The sequence below is a fragment of the Taurulus bubalis genome (assembly GCF_910589615.1).
Source record: "Taurulus bubalis genome assembly, chromosome: 5".
Taxonomy (NCBI): domain Eukaryota; kingdom Metazoa; phylum Chordata; class Actinopteri; order Perciformes; family Cottidae; genus Taurulus; species Taurulus bubalis.
In genome coordinates this window covers 13,130,237-13,153,891 of record NC_136593.1, presented here as the reverse complement: position 1 = coordinate 13,153,891, position 23,655 = coordinate 13,130,237, and the positions used below count along the sequence as shown (strand labels likewise).

At 40.6% G+C, this 23,655-nt stretch overlaps 1 protein-coding gene across 1 annotated transcript in view; it reads left to right on the top strand.

The window, feature by feature from the left end:
* Nucleotides 1–23,551, top strand: part of LOC306736400 (SLIT-ROBO Rho GTPase-activating protein 3-like) — a gene marked incomplete at its 5' end in the record, with an annotated part of 30,570 nt that extends 7,019 nt beyond the window's left edge. Inside the window, 20 exon segments of the mRNA XM_079218032.1 lie at nt 92–287; nt 4,112–4,274; nt 6,116–6,178; nt 8,695–8,886; nt 9,186–9,314; nt 9,435–9,656; nt 9,784–9,885; nt 11,332–11,529; nt 11,620–11,727; nt 13,826–13,927; nt 15,302–15,362; nt 16,507–16,584; nt 16,923–17,057; nt 17,151–17,256; nt 17,329–17,556; nt 18,607–18,680; nt 18,808–18,988; nt 19,730–19,876; nt 20,037–20,352; nt 20,928–23,551. Coding sequence (XP_079074158.1) covers nt 92–287; nt 4,112–4,274; nt 6,116–6,178; nt 8,695–8,886; nt 9,186–9,314; nt 9,435–9,656; nt 9,784–9,885; nt 11,332–11,529; nt 11,620–11,727; nt 13,826–13,927; nt 15,302–15,362; nt 16,507–16,584; nt 16,923–17,057; nt 17,151–17,256; nt 17,329–17,556; nt 18,607–18,680; nt 18,808–18,988; nt 19,730–19,876; nt 20,037–20,352; nt 20,928–21,383 — 3,257 coding nt within the window. The 3' untranslated portion in view covers nt 21,384–23,551.
* Between the last annotated feature and the right edge of the window lie 104 nt (nt 23,552–23,655).

The following is a 23,655-nucleotide window of genomic DNA, read 5'->3' as shown; positions in this document are numbered from 1 at the left end:
GCAGAAGTGAGACCTAGCATGTACTGTAAGCACACTCTCCCAGAGAGGCTCTATTTATTCTGAAGGTGGTCTCTCCCTTTGTGATATCCAGAGATCCGTAACCAGCTGGTGGAGCAGTTCCGTTGTCTGGAGCAGCAGTCTGAGTCTCGGCTGCAGCTGCTGCAGGACCTGCAGGACTTCTTCCGTCGAAAGGCCGAGCTCCAGCTGGAGTACTCCAGAGGCTTGGACAAACTGGCCGAGCGCTACTCTGCTAAGATTCGAACCTCGAGAGAGCACCATCACTTCAAGTGAGTCCTAAGCACCGGAACGTCTGTGTCAAATGGGTTTGACCGATAAACAACTGTTACATATTTCATACTGGTCACTGGCACGGCACAGAGAGATGGAAAAAGACAATGAGGAAGGCAGAGGAGTGATACACACCAAAGAGGAAACAAGGGATAAAGCCGGAGAAATGACCTGAAATGAAGCCAGGGACAAGGAGGCTCGTGGCCTCAGGCTGCTGTGTTCCTCCCAACTAGGTCAGACGACCCCCCCCCGCCGTCTTTTCTTTCCTGGCTGTCATTTCATTTCCATTCTCACACTACACTTCACGCTAGACGGCTAGCCTAATACTCATATTTTCTCAATGGGCACAGAAAAACTAATTACAGCTTCAGTGAGGAGTCTAAAAGCAACAATGTGGGTTATTTTACTTGTTGTTTTAAATGTTTGTGGTCATGATACAAACGTACCCTACAGCATGTTGAGGAATTGCGGCTTAGCTGCTCTGACCAGCCTGCAGCTCGCCGTGACTTTCAGATAATCTTCTAACTGTATACGCTGCCCACGGCCATGTGGTTAATTTGAATCAGTGGTCATAAATAAGAGGAAATGCATGATCAAAATTAAATTACAGTATATTCAATGAAAATGTTTTGCCTTGGAAATGAACCAATTCAGGATGCTAAATGTGGTTGAAACATCCCAAAAAACAAATAGTTTGACATTGAGTGTCAAATTAACATATATTTGAAGAATCTGCTCTTCTCCGATACCCAATGTAGTAGTATTGAATTAACAGTGCAGGAAATCAAACTTACCTTAAAGTAGTGCCCTATAGTAAAGATGGTATAATTGATACTTAAGCAGCTGCACACACTTTTATGCGTAACAAACACGTTGGTTTATTCAGGTCTTTCCGTTCCTTTTTAAGTCTCTCCAGCCAATTAGACGTAAAGAGTGATGGTGGCGAAGAGCTCCCGTCACTGGGACATTGATACATGGAGAGTTCCCTCAAAGGGAGACCCCTGGAAGAGACTCGCATTGCATGACTTTTCTCTACACCCTGCTGTCCCAGATTCTCCCCCGTCACATTGAATGGTCATCATTATATCTGTCAAAGGCCAGATTCACACTCACAGACAACAATGGACAATTAATAATCCTCCGCGGCTTTCTGGCTCTGCAATCTCTCTTGTTTAATTTAACCTCAGTGCCCTTCTTTCTGATCCAGGGTGCGTTCAGATTTTCATTCCTGATGTCGGATCTAATAAAACGTCTGGCAGGAGATTGTAAAGGAACATTTTTAAAACTGTCTGTAATAAAACGTCAAAATGGGATTATAAAAGAACACAGCTGTTTTGAAAAGACAATGTATATCCAATATGTTATACAATAGTTAATTGATGCAGAATGTGTTTGTCAGTTCGCTGTAGTTCAGCTGGCTGGTGACACTTTAAGAAGCAGAGACCTTGTCGTGAAACTGGTATTGTTGTACTTTTTTGTAGGCTGTCGTGTAGGAAAGCTTCTTCTGTCATTTCTCATGAGCAGTTCTGCTTTGACTCCTTTGTGTCCTGAATACTACTACAGTCTACTCCTTATTCAAGAGCAGCCAACAGCCACATATGTACAGTCAGGTTCCTGGCATCACATGTACAGGATCAAACACCTTTTTTTATTTTATTTTTTATCAAAGTGTTAAAAGATGAAAAGATCAGATATGCTAATGTCCAGTACTTTGAATTACCTTGAGCATCACAAGTGCAACTCTTTTAACTTGCCATCAACGCTTCTGACTGCTTTAAGGAGAGAGTCATTAACTCAACTAGAGAGTCAACACTATGCGTTAGAAGAATCTAACAGTAATTACAGATAATATAGATTACAAATGTTGCATTCACACCTGGAACAAATAACATATACAGTGCATGTACAAATGATAGTTCATATCTGAATGTGGTTTTAACTTTGGGAATAGAACATCGATGAAATAATTTTACTGGTGTTTCAGACAGTTTCAGATTAATTTTTAGTGTTGTTTTGGATACATTAGGGAGCTACAATGTGGCCTTTTGTGTTAGTGTGGAAGCTTGCATAGCTGAAGATCAGAGTGAACTTGACCAAGATAGGAAAACAGTCATAATTCACTTCAAAAAGAAAATTAATGCATGAATAAACCTCTCCAAGGATAGAATGATTGAAGTCTTGAAGCAGTTATGAGAAAACTAATCAGGACTACTCTTTCCATATGAGTCTAAAATAACTGCTGCGTTTCTGACTCTACAGTCGAAGATGCTCGGTTTTTCAACAATGATTTGCAGAGACTCTTAACACATTTATATGAATCATTTATGAGACATTGCTTTTGAGACAGCATTTGATACTGTAGCATCTAGTTTTTAAAGAGGATTCATATTCTCAATGGTATATGATTGTTCAGCCACATAAAGTTGCATGTAACAATTCATAGAAACAAATGCAGTGATAATGTATTATTTGACTAGCAGATGCAGATACAGAATAATTAAGGACCCAGAATATAACTTTGTGCTTCTCCCTGCCTGAAAATAGAAATGGAGAATGCACAATTATTTGGTTCAGTGGAAAGATGTCTGACATAAATATGCAAAATAAGCCTTTTTGGAGCAACAAAAGGTTCCTCAAATTTAGTTGTGAAAGGTACTAAGACCAGCCATGTGAAAAGCAGAAAAAACATACAAAATGTATACTGGATAGGAACCAGAAAGAATCAATTAATTGTATTATTATTACAAACATGATGTTATTATCATGTTTGTGGAGCTTGGTCAGTGTGTGCATTGGTTTCTTGCCAAAAATAAGTCGGCAGATTTAAGCAAGTTATATTTACAAATCACAAGCAACGTAATGGTATGACATGTAAGATAATATTTTTTTTTTATTTCGTGAAATCAACTTCTCATAGAGAGATTACAGTGGCAGCTTTGTTATACAAACGTCAGCGGTTCATCACTCCGTAGCTACTGACCGCTTGTGTGCTCTGATCAAAGCTAATCAGTAGAGATAGCTATCAGTGTGTGAGCTGCCCTTTGAATGTCCTCTTACCTATAATACAAATCTTCATCTCAACTTCACTCTTCTACTCTCACCAGTCATTAAAGGAGAAATTAAGTTGGATTTGGATTGGATCCCAGCGTAGGTCAACCATCGGCCAAGAGCAAAAAAGGTTTTTACACACAGCTTTTCAGCAGGCGGTGTGCAAAAAGTATGATGCAGCATTTTTATATTGCAGTCACAATTGTTCAAGGTCAAAAAAACAGTTAAAAGCTCTCTAAAGACCAAAGAGGAAGAAAAACTCTTCGGTGTGAGGATAATTGAACTCACATGCTCCCTCGAGCAAGGAGCCGAGTGTAGTCAGCGTGTGTGTGTGTGTGTGTGTGTGTGTGTGTGTGTGTGTGTGTGTGTGTGTGTGTGTGTGTGTGTGTGTGGCTGTGTGTGTGTGTGTGTGTGTGTGTGTGTGTGTGTGTGTGTGTGTGTGCGCGTGTGTGTAGCTTTCCCCTTTATTGCTGATTCCTTACTACATGTGTAGTGACCCCTTGATCTCAAATGTGTGGAGCCCCAGTACCAATGGATCAAATGAAGAGCTGTGCGGTCTGTTAGACAGTCTTCATCATATTTTATGTTACACATAGTTAAGCTAATTGTGCAACAATTGGAATGTTTTTTGTGTGTTTGAGAACCAAATAGTTTTACTTCTGGGCACCATAGGGTGTGGTCTTACTATCGTTGTTGTATTAGTCCACGTCAGTCAGCTTTATAGAAATCGGATCAATGTCTTCATCTTTGTGAAGTCTTTCCTTCTCCGTTTCAGAAAGGACCAGAATCTCCTATCCACTGTTAACTGCTGGTATTTGGTCTTGGACCAGACGAGGCGGGAGAGCAGAGACCACGCCACTCTCAGCGACCTCTACAACAACAACGTCATTGTCCGTCTGGCACACGTGGGCGAGGATGTCATCAGACTCTTCAAAAAGGTCAGAATCGGAATTAAATGGATGAGGGCATGTAACCCTGACCGTAATGCACACAGTCACAAAGCTCATATCGCATGACTAATGCCCCCAGCTGGGAACTTGACGCCACACCAACAAAAATATGTAAAGATATGTTGAAAATGATCAGTAAGTACAGTATATTTCATGCTGTATGGATCTTATACAGCATATTCCCTCGGGCAATTCTGACTAATGATGCGCTTTGCTGTGTCATTGTCTCTTTTTGTGAATAATAATGTTTAATCGGTACTTCAATGACACGACATTGTTTGCATTCAAGGTTCTCTTGGCTACTTTACAGCCTGGTTTCAAATAATGGCCATTAGGTTGTATATTCCCACCAAATACTAGGGGTGTAAAGCGCAAGTTTCACCACAATCCAATATTATATTGATTCTTTAGACTGCGATACATATTCGCTAATATCACGTAGTCTGCCACAATACGATTTTGATTAAATTGAGGGGCCTGCGATCATTATGAGACAATATTATACGCCTATTTAACACACAATCCGTCCCTTTTCATCACTGAAGTTTGAGTTACCTAGTTGCACCATGCACTTCAGCCTGCAGTAGACCCTGGCTACTGTGAGAGTATCATGTGTCTACAGTAAAGCTTCACACGGTTAGCAAGATATTTTCTTTCTCTTTTTAACCTCCCCCATTCATCATGTGTATTGTCATTCTCGATAGCATGCTCAGTCTGCTCCCTATTTAGATCACTAACCTTTTGTTGATGCTCTCTGCAACTCATCGCTCTTGTCGCCCATACTCCCACTTATTCCTTTTCACAGCAAATACACATTAACTATGACTCATTCAGCAGAGAGAAAAATAATTAGATGCAACGTGTCTTTTAATTCAAATGCTAACGCCATAGAATGCATTTGTCTGACTTTTGCATCGCATAAGACCGATGCAAAATGTGGTACATGTGATAGTAGCAGAGTGCCTGTGATCCAGGGGCGGGGATGAACAATCTGCCTCGGTGATTCTAGATCAGTATCGTTTGACAGCGCCAGGAGTCTGCGGTAATTTATGCCCTCTAGGGGGCTCTGCACTGTCACGATGGGAGCCTTTATGAGACTGGAATGGCTTGCGGCCAGCACAAAGAGTAGGACCAATAGTCATCTGCAGAAAAAATGTTTCCTTCTGCAAGAACTTAACTCAAATTGTGACAAAGTTCTCCGAAACAATAATCCTGTTATGCTGTAGCATCCTGGTTCAGCGGCAGTGGGAACGGGAACTGGAATGAATACACTTTGCCATTTGCTAAGTCAAAGTTGGACTGAATGTGCTGGAATTTAATTATTGTCACATGTGAAAATGCAAGGTTGCTGTTTTGACAAGTGGTCCCTGAGAGGCGGCAAAAAACGGGATTGATTGGGCTCAACGTCGCTCCATATCCCCTTTACAGGATTTCCAGAGTCACTCTCCGCTGGCCTCATTCCTCCTCTTGGGCTATAAGTCCTGTTTTGGGACATGGCCAATGCATCATAGGCTCTTAGCCCCTGTAACTGAGCTGAAACTGTGACACAACTCCTTGGGAAATGTTCTGCAGCTACTGCACTGTTCTATTTTTGTCTGCATGTGCACTTTGGGCATTGTATTAGATCTTTTCTGGTGCAGAGTAATGACAGCATTTCAACGCCTGCTGACATCCCTCACCCACAAAATATAACTGTCTCACAGTGCTTTAGTTTTTCACTTTTAGGATAGTAATTATATTACATAACCCAGTTCTTGCTCTTAGATGTTTGAATACCTGCCTTCATTTGTCCTTAAAATGAAACTATCAACTGTTTTTCTCTTTTCCAGAGCAAAGACATCGGGGTGCAGATGCACGAGGAGTTAGTGAAAGTCACCAATGAGCTCTACACTGTGAGTTGAACAGTTGTCATTGACCCTTAATGCCTAAACTGTCTTTGCCTACAACAACCTCCCTGTTTTGCCTTTCCCCTCTGTTGGCCCGTGTATCGTCAATCCTGAGCCAGAGCTTTTTTCAGACCTGTAACCTGCGAAACAGCTGCCCTGACACTGCACACGGCAGATATGCCTTATCAGCAATGCAGCCTCTAACAGGTCATTTCTTCCATCTCCTGAGGTCGTGAAAGGAGAACATTTGCATTCTTCCTCCCACTGTGAATTTCTACATCAGTTGAAGGGGAGAACGTTCTTGCCCCTGGCAGTGCTTAAAGCCGACTCAGCAGTCTGCTGCAGAAGTGCACTGTGCTCACCGCAAACACGAGCTGCTGGAGTAGTTTCAGCTAAAGTTACATGTAATCACACACAGCTGCTTGTGTGTTGTCACTCTGTCTATTGTTATATGTCCTACTGTACATACAGTAGACACCCCATGTGGAAACAGTGTTCACACATGGAATCTAACACACAGAAATGGTGAAGATGGACAGCCAGTGTGTTCAGTGCCTCCACATATGACAGAAGGAAATTAACTGATGTAGTGATATCTTCTTCTGTATGTGGGACAAAGTGCAACAAACACGGCAGAGTGCCTCCTTCTGGGTCTTATTTCTCAGTGATATCATGATCGTTAGTTACTGTTCCTGAGTCACATCTATGCAATGGTCTTGCGGAGTTTTCGTTTTCACATGTATTGTAACTGGATTCTTTTGATATCATTTAATTATATACAGGTAAAAAAGACCATACACGTATTTTAGGATACTTGATGTGGACTCTTTCTGCTTAATTCATTATTTTGCTATCTACATTACACATCGCATGATATTGAGTAAATACTGAAAGTGATTCATCAAGAAAGGTTAAGTCTTTTACTGAAAGTGACCTATACTATAACTGCACAAAGTTAACAGTACTTATATTATCTTTTGCAGAATGAAGCAAATTACTTTACATTGGATTTTGTAACATGGTTAGTGTTTGTTTGCATAAACAGCTTATAAAAGATATAACATTATTGGAAACTGTTTAATTGCAGTGCAATTTCAGTGATTATTGACAAGTAGTCCCACTCACTTTTGAAAAGTATGTTTGGTACAAGTGAATATGCTCCGAATTGCTAATACTAGTATTCTTACATGTAACATTATACAGCACTTTACTGCTTTGCTGATATTGATTTTTCCTCTCTGGGATTCATGCATTATTAAATGTCTGTCTGCAGCTACTGAGCACAGCATAGGAAATTGCAGTAGTCTGTTAAGATGTGGGCTAGATAAAGTTATACAGTTTAAATTAACTTGTATAATTAGTTTGTATTATCAGTTATGAGTCGAATGTCAAATTATCTATACAGTGGATTCATTTTGTTCCGGCTTCTGCACTCCACTATTGATCTGCTGCAGGATTTTTGTGGAAATCAAGTAGTTTCTAGTTTCACGGGCAGCTGGGAAGGTTGCTCTCTGTCTCTTTGTAACCTCCTTCCTCCCCTGCTGATCAATCTTGCTGTCCTTTGCACGTCCGCTTCAGTCAGGGTTGCTAGGAAACCAGAACTTGAGAGTGAGCGATGGAGGACCAGATGTTGTTTAATTGTACAGTTTTTTTCAGGGTATCTAGTCAAACATTTATATGTGATCTCTTTTATTTAATGTTGTTAAACACGAATCTGTTCATGATAATTTATGATAAATTCCTCTATAGCAATCTGTCTCTACCAGTGGGAGTGTAGATTGTATTTGGAACAGTGATGCACCTGGAGGTAGTACACATCACTGTGCTTTACAGTGCAATGACCTTTTTAAACCAACTACCATTCTGTGATCAAGACAAACATGCACAATGCTGTAGCACAACACCTCCAGCTCAGAAGGGAAATGTCAATCAAAATGTGAATGAGTAAGAGACACTCCCTAACGCCTCAGAGTGTAATTAAAAATGTATATATTCTAGGGTTACATTAAGTCATTTGTGATATACACTTAGGCCTGGGAAACATTAGTTAACCATATCATGATTATGTGGCCAGACTATTTTAAATTTTATTTTACAACTATTTAATACGTCTGAATAATTTAAACTCCTTTGGAGGAGATGTGAGAATACATGGTAAGATTTTATATATTTATACTTTATATATCTATACATATTTATCTGTTTCATACCCCTTTGTAGAAAGGAAATGTGGTTGTATTACAGTAGCTGTATGACAGAAGTAAAATAAATGGTCAGTGTATAAATGTGATGAATACACTTGCCTTTTTTGACACAATATGCCTTCGTGGTGTTGGACACATTTAGCCAGTTATGGATCAGCCACTGCCAATAACCGGTCAGAGTCTTTACCAGCAATTAAATGTGGCCGATATATACACAACATTTCAGCTTGAAATTCTGCATATCGACGGCCGAAAAGCAAAATCTCCTCTCAGAAAAATGTACTACAGTTTGACTATTGTTGTTGTTGTTGTTGACAGGTGATGAAGACGTACCACATGTACCACACTGAGAGTCTCAGTGCTGAGAGCAAGCTGAAGGAGGCAGAGAAACAGGAAGAGAAGCACATTGGCAAGGCCAATGACACCGGGTCAGGCCTGCTTCGGTACGGTCATGATGAACGTCCACAGCGACGGAGCTCCGTCAAGAAGATGGAGAAAATGAAAGAGAAGGTCTGTTGTAGTAGACTGGTTTATATATGATGTAATGTGTTGTGCATTACAGGCACAATAGCCACACTCGAGTACAAATGCATTGGTTATGAACCTCTTGAACTTCACCAGTCGCCATTTGTACAAATGACACTAGAAAAAGCAGTTGACGCTACAAGGAGCCCGTCTCTATATTGTGCAAAATATTACAATGTATTGACAGATTACATACAATATGTTTTATTGCATTCTTGGAGTACATTAGAAATCCATTTCACATCCTGGCATTGATGGGACTCTCTCTTCCTCTTTCTCCCTAGAGACAAGCCAAGTACTCTGAAAACAAGCTGAAATGCACAAAGGCCCGGAACGACTATCTTCTCAATCTGGCAGCTACCAATGCCCTGGTTGCCAAATACTACATCCATGATGTCTCAGACTTGATAGATGTAAGTGACTACTGTCTGAGCCAAAAATGTGGAAAGAACCACCATTTAGGCTCTTCTTGCTTCAGTTTCTCTGCCTTTTATTGGTTTGTGGTTAATAAATGTTTTACTTCTTGTCCTCAGTGTTGCGACTTAGGTTTCCATGCAAGCCTGGCACGCACTTTGAGAACCTACCTGTCGGCAGAGTATAGTCTGGAGACTTCTCGCCACGAGGGTTTGGACCTGCTGGAGGGAGCGGTAGAGGCCATGGACCTCAGAGGAGACAAGCTGAAGTGTATGGACGCACACAGCCAGATCTTCTGTCCTCCAGCGCGCTTTGACTGTCAGCCACACATGGGGGACGAGGTGAGTCACTTTGGAAAAGGGGCTGTAAGAATGATTTCTTTGTATAGGTCTTAGTTCGTCATACAAAATGCATTTTATCATGTTTGCCGTTCTCAATGTTAACCCTGCCTTTCTTTCGTAATCCCAGGTGTGTCAGGTGAGTGCACAGCAGCCTGTCCAGACAGAGCTCCTGATGCGCTACCACCAGCTGCAGTCTCGCCTGGCCACGCTGAGGATAGAAAATGAAGAGGTGAGAGTGCACACAAGCTCACAGGGCTGAAGGCAGCTAGTGTCAGTATTTCTTTTCAAAATCTAGCAAGCTCACTTTAAGTGTGCTGTAATGCTCTTTTCTACTGAGTCAGAAGAGGACAAATGGCCAAATGTACTGAGTCGTATGTACTCATATACAGTAAACGCAGGATTAACTCCAGGAAACCGTATCGCTGAGTGGGTCAGCAACCCAAATCTGTACACTTTCATCTTGTGATTTATGAGTCAGTAGATGATGACCTAAATAATAGTCACACTCGTTAAATATGTAGCTTTTGCTGTGTGAAATGACACCTTTGTTTTATTTCAGTAAATGAAAAATGAAAAAAATAATCACGGCAAAAATGAAAAGAACCATTTTGTGTCCCGGCTACATCTATGCAAGAATAAATTCTAAAGCGAGTCAAATAATTTGTGAAAGAATGAAAATCCTTGAATGTTGATGAAAAACATAAATTATCAACTGTATGCTGTAGCTTAACATTACGTGCACATAATTCAGAAGCCATTGCATATCACCAGATTGTTGCCATATACTGTGGCAGGAAATTAATGTCTTATCGTTGAAACTATCAATCAAGTGAGACTCCAGAGAGCAGAGCAGGGGAATGTCTTAAAGAAAGCTGCTGCTCTAACGTCGGGCCGTCTATAACACAATTATTGTCTTATTTGAAGCAGCTGAAGCATTTCAATACGTTTTTGGCTTTGCTACAGTCATTTCTCAACTGGGATTGGCAGCCAACACCCTTACCTCTGTCACACCCTGCATTTATGATTATCTTTGATCCTTAATCATCCCGCCTCCTGCCTCTAACTGGGGGATCACCCCAGCATGCTCTCTGGCTTGCTGGCCTGAAGCCACCAAGGCCGCTGTTACTCGCTTAGACATGTTTAAAGGGTACCTGGGCGCGTGTGTGTGTGTGTGTGTGTGTGTGTGTGTGTGTGTGTGTGTGTGTGTGTGTGTCACACCTGCCTGTTATGAATATGGAAATGCTCACTACCTTCCTTGTCTTGCCTCACATGGAAAGAACATAGTTCATCTTTCATGTCATGATGACTCATGCTCGGTAGCTTATTATTCTGTTGTTTACGGCATGTCAGTCAATCTGCTGTGAAAATGGCCTGCTGGCTTTGCTTACGCCATCCAGCTAGTTTGTGACACACACATTAGAAGTTGTATTGGAAATATTTACATTGAGTGTAGTTTATATTCTTTGTTGTTTTTGTGTGTAAGTAATTCCATACTGATTTCATATCATTGTACATAACAAACATGAAGACAAAACAAAACATGTGAATTGTTGATACTGAATTAAAGTCACAGGTTTATATGCTGTGTGTGTGTGTGTGTGTGTGTGTGTGTGTGTGTGTGTGTGTGTGTGTGTGTGTGTGTGTGTGTGTGTGTGTGTGTGTGTGTGTGTGTCAGGTGAGGAAGACTCTCGACGCCACCATGCAGACCATCCAGGACATGCTCACAGTGGAGGATTTCGATGTTTCGGAGGCCTTCCAGCACAGCCAATCCACAGAGTCGGTCAAATCGGCTTCCTCTGACTCCTACATGAGCAGGGCGAACATTGTGAAGAGACGAGCCAATCAGCATGAGACCGAGGGCTTCTACTTTACTGTGAGTTCTCAGACAGCAGTACTGCAGCACCTACATTATAACTAGAAATCACCTTGTCGCTAATTGTCTCTTTATGCATTTCATCTGCAGAAATACAAGGAGTACTTGAATGGCAGCAATCTCATTATCAAACTGCAGGCCAAGCATGACCTTCTGAAGCAGACGCTCGGAGAAGGTGAGACTCATTGTGCTCTACATTAGTGGAGGGAAGTGATGGTAATAGTTGGGAGTTTTGTATTAAGTGGGTAAAGTACCATAAATCACATATATCTGAAATGCTGTATATTCAGTTCAGTTCAGCTCCCTCTTTGCTTTTAGAAAAATAATTCAAATTATGTTGAGTTCATTTGTCATCTACTTGGGATCTTGACAGTTGTTTAACCTAAATTGGTCACTGGCTTAAAAAAGCCCCTACATTTCGTGATGAGATGTACTTTGACTGAAGGCTATGACATAGTTTGTTTATATATTGAATGCACAATAACCTGAGCCAAAAGTTTGAATAAGGATGTGTGCAGTTTAGTCGTATGTTAATGAGTTGCTACTTCAGAATTTCGCAAGCATCTGCCAGGGCATAGTTTTAGTTATGGATACGATATATTTAGCACAGCACATATTGTAAATGGTACTAATCTTTGTGAACATACAAGCGTATATATGGTGGACTTTGATTGATTGAAATTTAATCAAAAAATGTGTTAAAGGTTTAATATATCCATTGACAACTTGACAATTTTTGGACCTAAAAAATGGTCATGGGTAGAAAAGACCTGAGGGGTCTTCCGTGCAATACTTTGTTCATATATTCCTCAAATAAAATATGAAGAGTGAATCCAAATCTATATATTCTGTGTTATTTGGTTTCTACTTCAGACTCATCTGCTTTGGGATGGAGTTATGTGTGTTTGACGTGAGGCTGTTTTACACACGACCTGATCCTTGAGCAAACATTTCTGATTGACTGATCAAAGTGAGGCCTTAATTAGTTTGCGTACAAGTGAGAAGTGTGTGTGTGTGTGTGTGTGTGTGTGTGTGTGTGTGTGTGTGTGTGTGTGTGTGTGTGTGTGAGAATGTGGTGCCGATATCATGAAATCATCACACTGTACAAATCAGCTCCCACAAAACCTCCCACTCTTGTTGCCCTGGATACGTTTTCACTTTGCAGAGCTAGTAGACGAGTTCTCCCCTTCTGGGGTTCTTGTGCTGTTTCTAGGGCAACCGCTGAATGACTACTGCCTGGCGGCGAGTCAAATGCGGCCGTGGCGCTCACCCCATTGAGGCCGCCTGAATAGATGCCCGTTTTCTCATAACACCCCTTTCCGTCTCCATCTGCCAGCCTCGTATAGTCGGCCAGCACTCAACCGTACAGCTAACTTCTGTGATTGTAAAACTAGTGTATACTAATTTGGGCTCTTTCTCTGTTGTTTTTCCTTCTAGGGGAGAGGGCTGAATATGGAACAACAAGGTAAGCTGAATAACGTAGGCAATGCCGTGTAAAATCCTTCCTGTGTCTCTGGATGTGGCAGGAATGAGATCACAGTGTGGGCATATGAGAGTTGTCTCAACTTCTCTGGTGTTTGTTGAACAAAGAGTCTGATCCTAATCACAGAAGGCTGTGCTCTGAGTTGTTCTTCACAGTTTTAATCTATGAACTATGTTAGACTAATAAATTAAATGCCAGGGAGATGGATAATGTCCTGCTGTTGTTCTACTACAATTCAGTGAGCAGAAAATGAAGAAATATTGATTTATTGAATAGTGTTTGGCTTTTATCTATTTTGAAGATAACATCTTCAAAATCTTTATTGAATTTTATGTGTGTTGATTCCTTGTGGTCATTATCATTGACTTTGATTAAGTTTGCTACAGCAGTTTCATTAAAGGCCACTTCAAAGAACTATTTTGACATTTGGGGAAATATGCTTTTTTGTTACATTTAAAGATCGATACCGTTGTCATGATTTTACACCAAATATGAAGCTACAGACTGTTAGCTTAACTGAGCATGAAGATTGGAAGCAGGGGAAAACAGCTGGCCGGAAATACCTACTATTACCTAGTAATTACCTGGTAATAACATGTCATTGTTCTCACCCTTTGTACGGATGAAACAAAGTTGGTATCGATCTGCTCATCTCATTTAAATATTGTGTTTTTGATGGTGCAAATGATTGTGGCAAAGACATGACAATGAACACATTTTAGGAAAAATGTCTGTTTTTTTAATGTGTATACCAATTGCATTAGCATTCATATTTACCCTGTACCAACCGTACACCCCCACCATCTCCCCAGGCCCCCCACTCTTCCCCCTAAACCTCAGAGAATGCGGAAGTCTAGACCTCGCTCCGTTTTTAACCGTAAGCTGTTTAACGGCAATATGGAGGCCTTCATTCAGGTATTGGCCCATCTGTGCTCTTTGTCTCTCCATGAGCTCAGCTGTCTCACTAGCGGTCCTTGGGGGTTCTCTTGCCTTTGACCATTCTTTTACCCAAATGTTGGCTCACTCATGCACTGATTTTCCTCTTGCTCATTGCCTTGTACAGTCTTTCTACTTTAGGGAAGACAGGGTTTGGTAAAAAAAAAAAACTAATTCTGGAGATGGTTTTGCTTTCTTAAGCACTGCATTGGTGCCGGGTCTGCTTTTAACATCCTCTCTCCTATGATCCCCTGCCTTCAGACACTGAAATAAGTTGGCCTCATGTCAGTTGGCCATGTGCCAGCCATGTCAGGCTATGCAATAAACAAACGGCCACATCCACTTTAATGCTCAAACAAACAGGGGCAGGCAAGACCAAGTGTGCATCAACAGCAGTGGAGCACTACAGCTAAAACGATCAGTCAATTGGCAGACATTAAAAAAGCAATTCATCATTTAAGTGATTTTTCAAGCACAAATTCCAAACAAACTCTTGTTCTAGCTTTTAAAATATGTTCTACTTATATTTGTCTTGGATGATAATAAACTGAATATCTTTAGCTTTTAGAGTGTTGGCTGAAAAAAAAAAAGTGATGACACTTTTGGCTGAAGGAGGTTGTTTGTCACTATATTCTGACATCTTACAAAACAAATGATCCAACCACCTATTAGAGAAAAGAATGGTTATATTAATGGATAATGACAAATAATTGGTTAGTTTGCAGCCTGAGAAATAGGCCGTACTTTATGTAGCTCTTACCCCCGCATCCTCTCAGGTAGCACCCTCTGTCCCACACACTCCACCTGTTGGGCCACGTTTCAAACCCCACAGGGCACTGATGCTTTGGCTATTCTTTCAGGCCAGGCCTCCTCTTCTTCTCTGCCTCTGTACGGTCTGTCTCTCTCACTAACCTGTTGTGGTTCTTGTTGCCTTTCTTCCTCTGTCTACGGGCCTTTCTGCTCTCTGCCCAGGGGAAGACGGAATGTCCGTGCCAGGAGTCAGGTACTCTGTCTAATAGCCGGGCGGGATAATCACACTGTGTTCAGTTTGCTAACCAACATTTCTGTGCCTCTGTCCTGTTGGCATTCCTGTGAAAATACTGTAGCGATAGTAACATATGTTGGTGCGCACAATTTGGTTCTGCATATTTTCTTTCTGTATACTTTAACATCAGTTATTTGAAGAACAAAAAAAGAACAAAAAAAACATAAAATGATTAACAATGTACTTTAAGTAAATTAATTTGAGGGGCTGCCTCCATAACCCTCTGATATAACATCCTTCAGGCATTTGTCTTCTACAATTTTCTGTGTATGTGCTTAGAATAATAATCATTTGAATCTGTCTGGTAGGACTCAGGGCAGCCTATACCAGTGGTGGTTGAGAGCTGCGTTCGATACATCAACCTGTATGGTAGGTTCCTATGCAATGTCCATGTTTCTTTCCATGAAATTTGAAAAACCAGTCATACAGTATATGTCTTAAATATGTATTAAACAAAGCAATACAATAAAACATGTGTTCAATAGAAATGTCCAAGACAGAAAAATACGTCTTTAGTATACAAATAGCCCTGTTTTACCACATAAAACTTTTCTAGGAACTTCACCCACGGGTCTAAATTATTAACTCCGTCATAGTTCCTGCTGCCAAAAAATGTCCAGACCCTGAAGGTCGTCATTTCTAATAGCTCAGAAACTATTGGGGCAGAGTTTGCAGTGCTGGGACTTCCTTCACTCAATCAGGAAGCACTGGAAGCCACTTGTGTCAATATTAAGACGAATGGTGGACACAACACAATGGATCTGTGTTGTTTTTTTCTTTCAAAAGCTGCCATACTGGTTTTAGCTCTTACAGACTTATTTGCATGGTTTAAATTCCTGCGGCTCCATAGTTCTTGGAACTATTGTGTTGAAATTAGCCTAAATAAATAAGATTATAGAAGACGAAGAATAAAGATGTTCTGACTAATCAGTTTGTTGGTTGACTAAAATCTGTCAAATTCAATTCTGTCTTATTGTCCCTTCGCAGCAAAATACAGTCATGCTTAGGAATGTCATAAAACCAAGCATTTAGTAATGGCAAAAGTGTGTTTGTTAATATTATAGTGACGATAAAGATGTGATTATTATTTCATATTCACCAAGGAAAAGGACCACAAAATTATACTAATTTGATAATAATGCTGACCAGAACCTCAATGACTGATTGAAATATTGAAATGACCTAGAAGTCTTCTAGCGGGGGAAACATTGCCTTCATGACATCTTTAATGTAATATCTGCTGCGGCATACTGGTTTAGTCTTTCAAATCCAGTCTCACACCATTTTGCACCCTTTTTGTCACATGCATACTGAACATCCATATGCAATTTAACCTGAACTGACATTTGTTTTGGGGTTTTGTATTTTTTTTATAATTAGTTTGTTTATGTACTTTAACCTTCAGGCTTTATGTCCTGTGCACATTCTGTGAGGATTGGTTAGTATTCTTAACATTTATTAAAACATTCATAGACAGGACACATTGTACACTAACTGGTCCATCTTTCCACAGGTCTTCAGCAGCAAGGTATATTTCGAGTTCCAGGCTCCCATGTCGAAGTCAACGATATTAAAAATGCATTTGAAAGAGGTTAGTCCCAGTCCGCTTGGCCATCTTCTTTTGATTGGTTTTAAATTGCATTTTGTCCACCTCAAAAGCCACAGTCTCTTCCACAGGCCTCTAAAGTGCAAATACAGAGCCCATGTGTCACTTGTAATGTCATAATGGACATGTAAACCATTTTAGTTGCATAATACATATGATCAGCATCTTGGAGTAATAATACATGAGGAAACATAACTGCACTCTCAATGTTTATATTAACCTCCCGACTTGAAATACGCATATAAAATAACTGCATCAGTGCTGTGATGTATTAAAATTGATAGTAATAAATGATTAATGAGGATATTCAATGTATGCTATAGGAGAGGATCCACTGGTGGATGATCAGTCTGATCATGACATCAACTCTGTGGCGGGCGTTCTTAAGCTCTACTTCAGGGGGCTGGAAAACGCACTCTTCCCTAAAGAGCGCTTCGTCGACCTCATATCCACAACCAGTGAGTCACATTCCAGGAAAACATCCATGTAAGCTTTTTATTTAGTGTAGCTTTCTGTAATTTCCCACTTTTTCTTTGTTTCCCTTATTTCAGAGCTTGACTCAGGCGCAGAAAGGGCTCATCACCTTCAGCAGATCATTGTGACTCTCCAGCGGTCCGTGATCATCGTCATGAGATACCTGTTTGCATTTCTAGATCAGTAAGTCCTGCCACAACAAATCTCACTTGTTTGACCCTCACAAAGTGATACTAATTGCTTCTGCCTTTCCAGTGTTGCTCAGTACAGTGATGAGAACATGATGGACGCCTACAACCTGGCTATTTGCTTTGGCCCCACATTGATGCGAATACCAGATGACCAGGACCCCGTGTCTTGCCAAGCGCATGTTAACGAGATCATTAAGACCGTTATCATCCACCACGAGGTCATCTTCCCCGGCCAGCGTGAGTTGGACGGACCTGTGTATGAAAAGTGCATGGCTGGTGGGGAAGAGTACTGGTAAGTGTAAGACAAGGTGTCCACCATGTGTCACTCCATAGACTACGGTGCAGCTGTTGATTAGGAGTGTGTGTTTGAGTAAATGAGGGGCAAATTGTGGAACACTGCTATTTATGTGCAGGCATTAACTGTCTATTTTTCTCAATTCATAACAGTTTAACAGAATATCTGTTTCTGCTTGTTGCCCTTAATTTATTTCTTAGGCAGTATTCTATACAATTTGCACAGTCCTCAATGGTGAAATGTATATTGGTTATGTGGAAAGTGCTTCTGGTCAGAAAGTAAATCTGAGCTGATACTTTTCTCACTGCTGACAGGAACCCAAGACAGGATGTCGGCTTATTGTCTAATTCATAGTAGTCCTGTTTTCTATAGTGTATTCTATTGCGTGTTTTTGTTTGTAGGACACTATCAAACAGAATGTTATTATATGTTGGTTAGCTTTATGTTTGAGGAAGCCAATAACTTTAGATTATATTAGATTAGATGTTTATTAGTCCCGCAGTGGGAACATTTACAGAATTACAGCAGCAAACGGGTAAAGTGCACTGAAAAGACATAGTAAAAACAAAAAGTAATATAAATAAATAAAAACAGTAAAGAATGCACAATAACACTATTATATATACAGACAGAATCAAATGTATTTATATTGCACAGTTGAGGTGATTAAAGTGACCAAAGTGATTATAGTATTGTTTTTTTAAATAACCATTTTATAACTGTAACCATATTCATACTTTTTAGGGATTTAGTTTGGGTCTTACAAAGATGTATGCTACCGTGCATGTATTATTTGGATGCAAAATATAGTTGTGATCTCACATTTCATTTGACAGGTCATTTTGGTTTTGAATTTGTTTTCTGTATTGAGTTTTTTTGTTTTAACATTTGATAAAATAAATGGATGAAATTTCAATGAACCTTTTCTGTCAACAATTTGAAAAACACCAAAACCATAATACGTCAGAATAGTTATTTGCCTTTCTCTTACATAAACATAAATATAAAATATGGTTTTGGGATCCATCTCCTTATTTCTCCATCTAGTGAAAGCCCCCACAGTGAGCCAGGAACTCTTGACGAGGTAGACAATGGCACCGGACCTAACACGAGCGATGAAGGTGAGTCGCCAAACACAGTCCGTCCACTGCAAAGATTGCAGCCGCACCTGTAAGAGCTGAAAAAACTCATACATTGTCTTACATTGAATTCCATCCCATTTCTTTGTGTGTATTCTCTGTTTTGCAGAGTTGGAGCAGATCGAGGCCATTGCAAAGTTTGACTATGTGGGCCGAAGTCCGAGAGAGCTTTCCTTCAAGAAGGGAGCCTCTCTGTTACTCTACATGCGAGCCTCTGAGGACTGGTGGGAGGGCCGACATAATGGCGTGGATGGGCTGATTCCCCATCAGTACATTGTGGTACAAGACATGTGAGTAAGATGCATTTGCTCTGTGAAGCCCACAGTAAGACTTTTGTTATATCAAACAGATGTCAGTATAGAAACAGAAACACAAAGGTGTCTTAGTCAAGAAGTCAGTACCCTGGTTCTGCTGCAGGACAAAAGCTACTTTGGGCTTGGCCATTATTTATGGTGCTCTATTTTCCCAAAATGCACATTTCTATTCTTACCAACCCTCTCAAGCTGTGTTGTGTTTCCAAAAAGTTTGGTCTTATAAAACCTGCGCCCTCATCAAGCATCAGTGTGAACAAATTATCCTGTTTTCCTGTGTTTTTCTTGTTTTGTTGACACAACTAGTTGCAATGAAAACAAAACAAATGGCTCCCGATCAGCAATAAGCTGTAGAGCTGTAGGAAAGACAAGCACAGGTCACTCCTCAAAGACAGCTTTACATTTCTGCTGTGGCCTCTTGCCTTCATCACAGGGCTACTAACAACATTAAAGCAAAATTAAGAAGAGTGATGTATATGCTGCCAACCCTGGCTTCAAAGGACTGATACGTGATTTATTCTGTAACAGTAATGAGGCTCACTGTGCTGATGACAATTTTGTTTTGTTTTTGTGGCACGAATTTAATTGTTATGGATTCTTATGTGCTGTTTGAGTGATTAAACTTCCGAGTTGAATCTCTCAAATTAAAAGCCAATATTAACATTTCCCGAGGGTAGAAGCCATTAATCAAGATCAATCTCTTCTGTCTATCCGTATCAGGGACGATGCATTCTCGGATAGCATCCAGAGGACTGATAGCGCGGCCAGCAGCGGACCCCACCCCGACGAAAGAGCCTCGTCCAGAAATGACCGCCGATCTCCATGTGAACACACACCTGAGCGCCAATTTGGAGCAGCACTGGGAAGGTAGAGATACAACTCTCTGGGCACAATACAGACAGTGAATACATCATGTAGATATAAGTAGCATTTGCTTTTTTTCTTATGAAAAAATAAATCCATCTTTGCATCTTAAATTCCTGTACAAGTATAAGAGTCAAGAGATTCACACTGTTTTTTTTCTTAGGGTGAGGATGCGATCAGATGGAGCTGCAGGTCCGCGCCACAGGAACGGTGCCGACAGTCACAGCCCCACCAGAGCTGCAGACCAGCCCCCTCGGGTTATGCCTCGGCCCTGCAGCCCACACAAAACAGCAGTTAGCAGGGGCCCAGCAGACAGTCCGGAGAAACGGCGTCTCGCCACATTTGGCAGCGCTGGCTGCATCAACCACTCCGACAGAAGGGCCTTCCTGGAAAGCCACTCTCAACGATCTTCACCCAGCACCACTCGGCACGCAAGTTTAGGAGATCACAAAACTCTTGAGGCTGAAGCACTTGCTGAGGTGAGTGTTTCAACTGGAATATACTTCTAAATGGTATACATCATAATATTTATACACTAACCCTACCCCAATTACAGTTGATAGATACCTTATAATTTCCTAAATAAGTATTGTATGTAGATCTATAATTGAAAAGAACACTGTACTTATGTAGCCTAAAATGTTATATTTGATTCATATCAAATTCTAGCAACTTTTTAAGAGGATATTGATTGTAAATATATCAGAGATTAGATGACTTCTGAAGACGTGAAGAGGAGGTTGCCGTGTTTTTTTTTTTTTTTTTGCCTCACACCCATCAGAGGGTTGGACAGTAAGACTGTATCTAGCTTAGAAGGCAAAGCCAGGAAGCTAATCACTTGCTGCTGCTCCTGAACATTACTGCTCTTCCTCTATCTTTACAGTTTGGATTCTGGGGGTGGAACAGTAATAGGACACTATTTAGAGAAGCTACAGTGCGTACATCAAACTGGACCTTTACCAATGCAGGGACATGTCTCCCCCATCCTGGTTTTAGTTACTTGTTGCCTTATATGTATTTCAAAATATCAATATATTATTTTCCTTCTTCTCAGGACATAGAGAAAACAATGAATACAGCTCTCAATGAGTTGCGTGAGCTGGAGCGACAGAATGTAGCCAAACAAGCCCCTGACGTTGTTTTGGACACATTGGAGCCCCTCAAACGCCCCGGTGGAGCCCAGGAGCCGCCTGGCAGCCCTCTCCACACAATGGTGATCCGGGATCCAGATGCAGCCCAGCGACGGAGCAGCAGCAGCTCCTCCGAGACCATGAGCACTTTTAAACCTGCTATATCGGCACGTAGACCGAGTGCACCTCTAAGGCCCCCGCCTGTCAGACCCGTCCGCCCTGCTCCTGTGATTGGACAGGGCCCACACCGCTCCAGCAGCTCTAGTTCCTCTGGTCTTGGCAGCCCATGCATCACACCCACCGACAGGGCGTTTCCCAAACCACCTTCCCCATCACCATCCACCTCCTCCTCATGCTCAGACAAACAAGGTAACATGTAGCTCCAGTCGGTCACAAGTCAAGTGGTTGAAGAACACTATGGATGCCAAGTGAGTGTGACCACCATCATGCCCCTGCACCTCTTTTTGACCACAAAACAAACATTGACACCCGGTCTGTATAATCTTCTGAAGTGTAGGATGGCTACTTCTGGTTTCTGACAATTGTGCTCCCACACATGTATGTACTGCATTACAATATTACACAGAAATAGTATATAAATCTACTAAAATAATTTTATAGAATGTTACCGCGCTAAACAGCCTTGCTGGATAAAAAAGGGATGCACTGGAAGATGCTTCTGTTTACTGAAATCTGACAATGAAAATCTCATTTTATGAGGTTACAAAAAATGCTGTGAGCTTGTATTTTGTCTGGTTTTATGTTCCATTATAAGGGAACACTTATGGTAATATTACACCACTAATTATCTAGATATCCAGTCCGTGCTGCTGGTTGATGTAGTCTATTCAAACTAAACAAACTCCATTTTCCTTAGAGAGCCTGTCACACTGTGCCAATCTATACCAACCAGCAAGTATAAAGTTTTTAGCAACGGTGACTGTGTCTAAAATCACTCTCTATTTACTATGTAGAGCATTATATTAACTGACCACCCTTTTATTTCAGCATTTAAATTCTGCGTGGGAAATGCCCTTAAAAAATGTAATAATGGAAAAATGTAATAATGGAATGAAAAAAATTAGTGTGCATGGCATGTTAAGTCTTTTCTTCCAACACTTCCACAATGCAATGAATCACTTTTTATCAATGCGAAAATTACAGTTTTACACTACACCTGTTAGTGATTGCGCAAACTGATGCTGATTCATAAGTGTGGGACATTTATTGTTCATTACAGAGTAAACTGTAACTGAGCGAGGATGATTTTAGACACAGACATGGATGATTAGTAAACCAGGGTAGTTAAAGCTCCTCTAATGGCCAGTAAAGGCTGGCTTCAAGGAAATGACTTCCATATTGAAAAAAATGGGAATGAAAGTATTAAAAAAATAAAACGCGCCAGGCGGCAGTGTTTACGTCCCAACACCAATCCGACCGGTACAAAAGTCAAAAAACAACCTATCACTGGGAATTTTTCGCCAACATTTTTTGACAGAAGTACTATATTATAAAAAAAACATTTACACGTACAGTAATGACTCTAAACTAAATTTAAATATCCTCCAACTTCTCTCTTGCTTAATTATTATTGTTCCCCCACAAACCGTCCCAGTAAAACTTACTAAGCGGTGCTGCTGCAGTCTGGCCACTTAAGGACCAGTTTGACCAGCAGGGGCAGTGGTGTCGTCACCACTGGGTACGGGCCAGGTTAATTGGTATCGGTCCAGCAGCACAATCAGCAACAACCTGAGACTCTGCCTCTCTTTGTTGCATTTTCTCAGCAGTGGACCAGGACTGATACAAACTCTTTCTGACTCTGATATCTTATAAATAAATGCTGCATGCAAGCTGTTCCAAAATGTACATTTTAGAAGAAAAATATTCAACTTATTTCAGCCCAAACTATATTTTGTATTTATCTCAGAACAGGTCAGTGGGCGACAGAAGTAGACCAAGCTGCAGGGCTCCACAGTTACACATAAAACATTGATACATTTTGTGAACTTTATAGACATGCCATCCTTATAACTAATACACATAAATAAAGAATACAATCAGAAACATGTTCTTATGAAAATAGTAATCTCTATATAAAAAGATTAGATGTGTTACCTCAATGAACAAATGACATGTTCTCCTTCAATTCAAGTGAATAATGCACTTAGAAACACGACAGGGAACTGTGCTGCATTTGAAGGTTCTGTTTGTTCATTTCAATGACGTTGTACTAGAAACATGAAATATAGCACATCAGTATCATTGAAGCTTGCATAACGTCTAGATTGCATTTGGTCAGTTCAGGCTGTGTGGATGTTTAGATGAATTTGTTTACTGTTGATGTTTTTTGTCTGTCTTAAAAGGATAATCAATATATCTTAAACTGTAAAAGGTACATTGGATCGAATATATACATACTGTTAAAGGATACTTGTATAAATAACATTGTATGATAGGAACAGGATATATTATCATGTCTAGTCTGTAGATTTTTGTTACTCTTATCCTTGCACAAGCATTAACAAAACAATAAATCAGTGAAATCTCACAGCAACTTCTTGTTTTATTGTCTTGTGACATTCAATAAAAAGGGTTTGATGGAGATGGCTGAAGAAGAACATTGGCTAGTGGTAGTTATGGGAATGCACCATA